Source organism: Scyliorhinus torazame, chromosome 19 (assembly GCF_047496885.1).
Source record: "Scyliorhinus torazame isolate Kashiwa2021f chromosome 19, sScyTor2.1, whole genome shotgun sequence".
Classification (NCBI taxonomy): domain Eukaryota; kingdom Metazoa; phylum Chordata; class Chondrichthyes; order Carcharhiniformes; family Scyliorhinidae; genus Scyliorhinus; species Scyliorhinus torazame.
The window spans coordinates 28,475,353-28,483,900 of NC_092725.1; the positions used below are offsets into that span (position 1 = coordinate 28,475,353).

At 65.1% G+C, this 8,548-nt stretch overlaps 1 protein-coding gene across 3 annotated transcripts; it reads left to right on the top strand.

The window, feature by feature from the left end:
- Positions 1-397: 397 nt before the first annotated feature.
- On the top strand, positions 398-7,202 carry znf668 (zinc finger protein 668). 3 transcript variants are annotated; one of them, XM_072484170.1, is made up of 2 exons: positions 398-442; positions 4,844-7,202. In XM_072484170.1, exon 2 carries the CDS (start codon positions 4,861-4,863, stop codon positions 6,808-6,810), a length of 1,950 nt encoding a protein of 649 aa, XP_072340271.1. In that variant the 5' UTR covers positions 398-442; positions 4,844-4,860; the 3' UTR covers positions 6,811-7,202. The 3 variants fall into 3 exon arrangements, with proteins under 3 accessions (XP_072340271.1, XP_072340272.1, XP_072340273.1); XM_072484171.1 differs by lacking the exon at positions 398-442 and adding an exon at positions 1,568-1,707; XM_072484172.1 differs by lacking the exon at positions 398-442 and adding an exon at positions 1,939-1,959.
- The last annotated feature ends 1,346 nt before the right edge of the window (positions 7,203-8,548 follow it).

The following is an 8,548-nucleotide window of genomic DNA, read 5'->3' on the forward strand; positions in this document are numbered from 1 at the left end:
ACAGCACGGGGTTAGATACAGAGTAAAGCTCCCTCTGCACTGTCCCCATCAAACACTCCCAGGACGGGTACAGCATGGGGTTAGATACAGAGTAAAGCTCACTCTACACTGTCCCCATCAAACACTCCCAGGACAGGTACAGCACGGGGTTAGATACAGAGTAAAGCTCCCTCTACACTGGTGATTCTATAGGGTTCAATCCCAGTTGGGATTCTATAGGATGCAGTCCAGGTGGAGATTCTATAGGGTTGAGTCCAGGCGAGGGTTCTATAGGATGCAGTCCAGGTGGAGATTATATAGGGTTCTATAGGGTGTGTAGAGCGGAACCTTTTTCCCGGGATCATTTCTCCTGGAGCCGGATTCCCCACTGTCCACGGGCGGGTGTGACGCATTTCCGGTTTCCGGTGGGGCCGAGGCGCAGGAGCCGAGAGGGAGACAGAGGGTGAGGGAGAGTCCTGGGTCCTAGAGCCCGAACCCACATGACCGGCGCGCGGAGGGGCCGCGGTCCCAGCGCGGAGGAGGGGTGGCTCTGGTCCCAGCGCGGAGTGGGGGGCGGTGGTCCCAGCGCGGAGTTGGGGCGGTGGTCCCAACGCGGAGTGGGGGGCGGTGGTCCCAACGCGGAGGAGGAGTTGGCGGTGGTCCCAGCGCGGAGGGGCGGTGGTCCCAGCGCGGAGGGGCGGTGGTCCCAGCGCGGAGGGGCAGTGGTCCCTGCGTGGAGGAGAAGGGGAGGCAGTGGTCCCAGCACAGAGTAGGATTGGGGGGCGATGTAGTGGGGCCAGCACAGAGCAGGAGGGTGGTGGTGGTCCCAGCGTAGAGGAAGGGGAGTAGGGTAGTCCCATCAAGGAGGTGGTGATGGTCCCGGCGCGGAGGAGTGGGGGGCGGTGATCAAAGCGCAGAGGGGGGGGGGCGGTGGTCCCAATGCGGAGGAGGGGTTGAGGGGGGTGGTGGTCCCAGCGTGGAGGGGTGGGGGCGGTGGTCCCGGTGCAGAGGAGTGGGGGGCAGTGGTTCCAGCACGGAGGGGTGGGGGTGGTCCCAATGCGGAGGAGGGGTTGGTGGTGGCTCCAGCACGGAGGAGGAGGGGCGAGTGGTCCCAGTGCGGAGGACAAAGTGGGGGTCCCAGCGTGGAGGAAGAAGGGGCAGTGGTCCCAGCGTGGAGATGGGGGCGGTGGTCCCAGCATGGAGGAGGACGGGGAGCAGTGGTCCCAACGTGGAGGAGGGGGGGAGGTCAGTCGTCCCAGTGCGGGGTAGGAGGGGGCTGGGTAGTCCCAACGTGGAGGAAATGAGTAGTGGTCCCAGCACAGAGGAGGAGGGGGCGATGTTCTTAGCGCGGAAGAGGAGGGGGCACGGTGCTCCCAGCGCGAAGGAGGGTGGCCGTGGTCCCAGCACCGAGCGGTGCGTTGGTCCCAGCGTGGAGGAGGGGCGGTGGTCCCAGCATGCAGCAGGAGGGGGTGGGCCAGTGGAGAACGGGGGGGCAGTGGTCCCAGCGTAGAAAAGGAGGGGATCAATAGTCCCAGCGCGGAGGAGGGGGGCGGTGGTCCCAGCGTGGAGGAGGAGGGGCCGGTTGTCCCAGCGTGGAGGAGGAGGAGGAGGCGATGTTCCCAGCGTGGAGGAGGAAGGGTGTGGTGGTCCCAGCCTGGAGGAAGAGGGGCCGGTGGTCCCAGCACGGAGGAGGAGGGGCTGATGGTCCCAGTGCGGAGAAGGAAGGAGGTGGTGGTCCCAGTGCGGAGGGTGTTCTTGGTCCCTGCGCAGAGGAACAGGGGGGTCAGTGGTCCCAGTGCGGAGGAGGATGGGCAGTGGTCCCAGCGGGGACAAGGAGGAGGGCAGCAGTCCCAGCCCAGAAGAGTAGGGAGATGGTGGTCCCAGCGCGGGGGAAGAGGGGGCGATTGTCCCAGCGCAGAGGAGGATGGGGACAATGTTCTCAGCGTGGACGAGGGGAGGCAGTGGTCCCAGTGCGGAGGAGTAAGAGATGGTCACAGCGTGGAGTGGGGTGGGGGCTATGGTCCCAGCATGTGGAGGAGGTGGGTGGGGTCTGCGGTCCCAGTGCAGAATAGTAGGAGGGGAGAGGTGTGTGGGCTGGGGTGGGGTCTGTGGTCCCAGTGCAGAGGAGGAGGGGTGAGGTCTGTGGTCCCAGTGTGGAGTAAGAGGACAATGGTCCCAACATGAAGGAGGGGAGGCAGTGGTCCCAGTGTGGAGGAGCAGGAGGGGGCTTTGGTCACAGCGTGGAGGGGGGGCTATGGTCACAGCATGGTGGAGGGAGGGTGTGGTTCGAGCGTGGAGGAGGAGGGTGGGATTTGTGGTCCCAGTGTGGAGGAGGGTGGGGTCTGTGGTCCCAGTGCAGAGGGGAAGGGGGTGGGGTCTGTGGTCCCAGTGCAGAGGGGAAGGGGGTGGGGTATGTGGTCCCAGTGCAGAGGGGAAGGGGGTGGGGTATGTGGTCCCAGTGCAGAGAGGAAGGGGTGGGGTCTGTGGTCCCAGTGCGGAGGAAGAGGTGTGTGGGGTCTGTGATCCCACTGTGGAGGAGGAGGGGTGTGGGGGCTGTGGGCCCAGAGCGGAGCAGGGAGGGGGTGGCGGCTGTGGTTCCAGTGCAGTGGGGGAGGGGGATGGGGATGGGGCTGTGGGCCCATTTCAGTGGGGGAGGGGGTTGGGGCTGTGGGCCCATTGCAGTGGGGGAGGGGGCCCATTGCAGTGAAGGAGGGGGAGGGGTCCGTGGTCCCAGGATACAGGACGCTGGGGGGGGGAGGGGCAGGGGAGGGGGGGTAGCCTCCACGTGGACCTGGGGGGTTTGGGGGGTGTACGGGGAGAGGCAGGGTATGGACTGTGATTGGCCGGAGCAGTGGGTATGGACTGGGATTGGCCGGAGCAGTGGGTATGGACTGGGATTGGCTGGGGCAGTGGGTATGGACTGGGATTGGCTGGGGCAGTGGGTATGGACTGGGATTGGCTGGGGCAATGGGTATGGATTGGGATTGGCCGGAGCAGTGGGTATGGACTGGGATTGGCCGGAGCAGTGGGTATGGACTGGGATTGGCCGGAGCAGTGGGTATGGACTGGGATTGGCTGGGGCAGTGGGTATGGACTGGGATTGGCTGGGGCAGTGGGTATGGACTGGGATTGGCTGGGGCAATGGGTATGGATTGGGATTGGCCGGAGCAGTGGGTATGGACTGGGATTGGCCGGAGCAGTGGGTATGGACTGGGATTGGCCGGAGCAGTGGGTATGGACTGGGATTGGCTGGGGCAGTGGGTATGGACTGGGATTGGCTGGGGCAGTGGGTATGGACTGGGATTGGCTGGGGCAATGAGTATGGATTGGGATTGGCTGGGGCAGTGGGTATGGACTGGGATTGGCTGGGGCAGTGGGTATGGACTGTGATTGGCTGGGGCAGTGGGTATGGACTGGGATTGGCTGGGGCAGTGGGTATGGACTGGGATTGGCTGGGGCAGTGGGTATGGACTGTGATTGGCTGGGGCAGTGGGTATGGACTGTGATTGGCTGGGGCAGTGGGTATGGACTGTGATTGGCCGGGGCAGTGGGTATGGATTGTGATTGGCCGGAGCAGTGGGTATGGACTGGGATTGGCCAGAACAGTGGGTATGGACTGGGATTGGCCGGAGCAGTGGGTATGGACTGGGATTGGCTGGGGCAGTGGGTATGGACAGGGATTGGCTGGGGCAGTGGGTATGGACTGGGATTGGCTGGGGCAGTGGGTATGGACTGGGATTGGCTGGGGCAGTGGGTATGGACTGGGATTGGCTGGGGCAGTGGGTATGGACTGGGATTGGCTGGGGCAATGGGTATGGATTGGGATTGGCCGGAGCAGTGGGTATGGACTGGGATTGGCCGGAGCAGTGGGTATGGACTGGGATTGGCCGGAGCAGTGGGTATGGACTGGGATTGGCTGGGGCAGTGGGTATGGACTGGGATTGGCTGGGGCAGTGGGTATGGACTGGGATTGGCTGGGGCAATGGGTATGGATTGGGATTGGCCGGAGCAGTGGGTATGGACTGGGATTGGCCGGAGCAGTGGGTATGGACTGGGATTGGCCGGAGCAGTGGGTATGGACTGGGATTGGCTGGGGCAGTGGGTATGGACTGGGATTGGCTGGGGCAGTGGGTATGGACTGGGATTGGCTGGGGCAATGAGTATGGATTGGGATTGGCTGGGGCAGTGGGTATGGACTGGGATTGGCTGGGGCAGTGGGTATGGACTGTGATTGGCTGGGGCAGTGGGTATGGACTGGGATTGGCTGGGGCAGTGGGTATGGACTGGGATTGGCTGGGGCAGTGGGTATGGACTGTGATTGGCTGGGGCAGTGGGTATGGACTGTGATTGGCTGGGGCAGTGGGTATGGACTGTGATTGGCCGGGGCAGTGGGTATGGATTGTGATTGGCCGGAGCAGTGGGTATGGACTGGGATTGGCCAGAACAGTGGGTATGGACTGGGATTGGCCGGAGCAGTGGGTATGGACTGGGATTGGCTGGGGCAGTGGGTATGGACAGGGATTGGCTGGGGCAGTGGGTATGGACTGGGATTGGCTGGGGCAGTGGGTATGGACTGGGATTGGCTGGGGCAGTGGGTATGGACTGGGATTGGCTGGGGCAGTGGGTATGGACTGGGATTGGCTGGGGCAGTGGGTATGGACTGGGATTGGCTGGGGCAGTGGGTATGGACTGGGATTGGCTGGGGCAGTGGGTATGGACTGGGATTGGCTGGGGCAGTGGGTATGGACTGGGATTGACCGGAGCTCTGTAGGCCGGGGATCGAGTCTGGGGCTTTGACGGTCAAATCTCTGGCTCTATAGTTGTTTAGCTCTTAATGCCCCTCCCTCTCTGTCCCTCTGCGCAGGATCCTAACGGTCGGCCATGGCCTCTGACGGGCCTGGGGTGGCAAAGCCCCCTCCCCCTGCCAAGACCAAGCGGCAAAGCGGGAGGGCAGCTCGGCGCCGGGACCACTTCATCTGTTCGGAGTGTGGCGAGACATTCCCATCGCTCGCCCGCGTACGGGCTCATGCTCGCAGTACCAAGCACCAGAGCACGGGAGCGAAGCAGCTGGGACCGGCAGAGAAGGACGCTGGCGTGGAGCAGGAGGCCGGACGTGGCGAGACTGCGACGCCCAACGGGGATGCCGAGACGGCGGTGAAATGCGATGGCAGCGACGAGGTCCAAAACGTGGCGAGGAGCGAGGCGGAGGAGACGACCGCCGAGGAGGCCCTGCGCCCAGCTCGAACGGCCCGCGCTCCGGGCGCGCGGCGCTTCCCCTGCACTACCTGCCCCAAGGCGTACCGCACGGCCTCGGAGCTGCAGACCCACATGCGGTCGCACACCGGCGAGAAGCCCTTCGGCTGCTCCGAGTGCGGAAAGTCCTTCGCTCGGGCCCGCTGCCTGCGGGTGCACACCGCGCAGGCCCACGGCGAGGGGGTGGAAGGGGGTGCGGCGGGCACCCGGCCCTGTCGCTGCACCCACTGCGGCAAGACCTGCGCCACGCCGGCCAAGCTGCGGGTGCACGAACGACAGCACACCGGCGAGCGCCCGTACGCCTGCCCCGAGTGCGGCAAGCGGTTCGCTGACCCCTCGGTTTGCCGCAAGCACCGGCGGGCGCATGCCGGGCACCGGCCCCACGCCTGCGATCACTGCGGCAAAGCCTACGCCGAGCTGAAGGACCTCCGCAACCACCAGCGACGCCACACCGGCGAGAGGCCCTTCCAGTGCGCGTCGTGCGGCAAGGCGTTCGCCCGCTCCTCCTCGCTGGCCTGCCACCAGCGCATCCACGCGGCTGAGAAGCCCCACCGCTGCCCCGATTGCGGCAAGGGCTTCACCCAGCGCTCCTCGTGGAGTAACCACCGGCGCACCCACTCGGGCGAGCGGCCGTATCTCTGTGCTGCCTGCGGCCGCCTCTTTGCCGACCCCTCCTCCTTCCGGCGTCACCAGCGCTGCCACGCCGGCCTGCGCCCCCACCAGTGCGACCGGTGCCCCAAGAGCTTCCGGCAGCCGGCTGACTTGGTCCTGCACCGGCGTACCCACACCGGGGAACGCCCCCACCCCTGCCCCGACTGTGGCAAGGCCTTCGCCGCCTCCTGGGACCTCAAGCGGCACCGCTTGGCCCACACGGGCGCCCGGCCCTACCCCTGCCCATTCTGCGGCAAGGCCTTTGCCGAGCGGGCGGCGCTGACCAAGCACCGACGGACCCACACGGGCGAGCGGCCATACAAGTGCGCCCTCTGCGACAAGGCCTTTATGGTATCTTCGAGCCTGCGCAAGCACGAGCGGGCCCACGCCCAGGCTCCCTGCCCCCTCTGCCCAGCCGTGCTGGAGGGCCGGGCCGCTCTGCGGCGTCACCAGCGGTCCCACCCACCCCCCCCCAACGCAGGCCCTGCCGACGGGCCGGGAGCTCCCCCAGCCAGCGTGCCCGCTCGCCGCTTCCCCTGCGGCCAGTGCGGCAAGGCCTTCGCCGGCCGCTCAGGCCTGCGCCGACATGAGCGCACCCACCCTGGGCTAGGCAAGGGAGGCAGCCCCCAGGAGGAGGAGGTGGAGGAGGACGAGGGAGAGGAGGGGGGTGAGGGGTCTGAGGTCGGCCCCGCCCTCCCCCAGCAGCCCCCGGCGCCCGCCCCCTCCGAGGGGCCCTGGCACGAGGGGCGCTGCCAGGCCGCCGACGCCATGTTCCTCGTAATGTCCGACTCCCCCAAGCCGCCCGAATCCGAGTCCAAGGGACCGGCTGAGGCGTCTGCCCCCTCCTCCTGTCCCCTCTCCGCCCTGGTCCTCTTCCTGCCCTACCTCCCTGCTGCCCGTCCACCTCTGCCACCCGCCTCCGATTAACCGAGACCGGCTTCTCTCTCTCTATCTGTGTCGCCGAGCGAGTCCCTGGCCTTCCCCTGCCTGCCTGTTGCCGTGGCTGAGCCTGTGTTTGGGGGGGGGTGGGTGCGCAGAGGGGGACAGGCACTTACCAATAGGGAACGCTCCCAAACTGTCTCCCATCGATTCTCGACACAGTCCGAATGTTGGGGTGGGGCGAGTTAACCCTGATGGCTCTTCACCACGGAGCTCGTGGTGGGGAGAGAGAGGCGGGTAGAGGGTGGGAAGGGAGGTTGATGATCTCTTGGGGAATGGTGTATATGAACGCTGTACTCTTGTCCTTGAACCGTAACCCTGTATATCTGCGTGGAACGCTGCATTGTACATACAGTGCTTATATAAAGTTGCAATCTGAATTGTCTTGTCATTCATCCGGACCCCTCCGCTCGCTGTTGTAACCTACCACATTCCGGATAACACCATTCCCTCTCGATCTCCTGGCTCCAAATCTTCCTCCACCTCGCTCTCAGGCAGCCTGACCCAGATTCCGTCTCTGTTCCCCACACTACCCCTGACCTTCCCCCTGGGCCCGCTCGTCACATTCCTCCCTCCTTAACCCTGAGGGAGAGTCGCACTGCCTCCAAACGTTAATCCTGTGTCTCTCTCTCTCTCTCCCTCTCGCTCTCTCCCTCTGCCAGCGCTCTTTTTCCCCACCGCCTTGTCTACTTTTATTTCGGACCGGCCTCCCGCCCGCCCGCGGGGTTTTGCTTTTCTTCAACACCCCCCCCCCTCGCCCCCCCCCCCTGTTTGATGTGGTCTCTCCCGCGTCCGATCCGACCCAGATCGTTCTTCTCTCCACGTCGCCTGCCCTCTGTCTGCACAGCTCTCCCGTCCGCCTCCTTTTGAAGTTCCACGCCCTCCTCCTCGCCGTGCGCAGATCCCCCTCCGTGCCTTCTATAGATTTTGAGCATGTTGCTGCCAGCTCCCCGTACCCGAGGCCGAGGCCGAGGCCTTGTCCAACACTTCGCAAGGGAAGGTGTGGGGGTTTGGGCGAGAGGTGGAGCGGATGCAAATTTCCCGTCTCTTGTTGGGGGGGGGGGGGGGGGGTGCGGGAGAGTGGGGAATGCGCAATGTTTGGGACAAATAAGGAAGGGGGCCAGAGGAACGGCAATGCATCGCGCCGCCACTCCAAACAAAACACAGGCCCACAGCAGGATGAACAAACTGGAGGCCTGAGGACCAAATCTACCGCCTCGCCTTCTCCGCCCACTCTGCGCCGATTCGCTGAGACGCCCGCCCGCTGCGGGAGGGCAAAGGTCGCCCGACGCCCCGCCCCAATACCCCCACCCCAAACTTAAAGTTGTACCGAAGCCCGGCTGGCATCGCCGGTTCCGAGGCCTGATACCTCCCCTCCCCCTTCTGGAAGTTTCTCCACGGCCTGTCTCTTCCCCCCCTCCCCCAGCTCCGAGGCCTGACTCCCCTCTCTTCCCCCCCCACTCTCCCCTCCTGAAGCTGCTTTCAAGGCCAGACACCACTCCCCCTGTTCTCCCCCCCCTCCCCCCCCGCTTTGCTCTGTGGGCTGTTTTCCTCCCCCGCTTCACCGAGTTGCTTTGAGACCTGACTGCCCCGCCTCTCCCCCCCCCCCCCCCCCGCCCTGACGCCCAACTGCCCTTCGCCTATCTCAGGTGGCTCAAGGCCTGAGCCCCAACTCGCCTTCGCCCTGTTTCAAGTTGTCCTGAGGCCTGACTCTGCTCCGACACGT

Bases quoted from the DNA above. Each gene is read 5' to 3' on its own strand.
- znf668 (XM_072484170.1), top strand. From the start codon at position 4,861: ATGGCCTCTGACGGGCCTGGGGTGGCAAAGCCCCCTCCCCCTGCCAAG.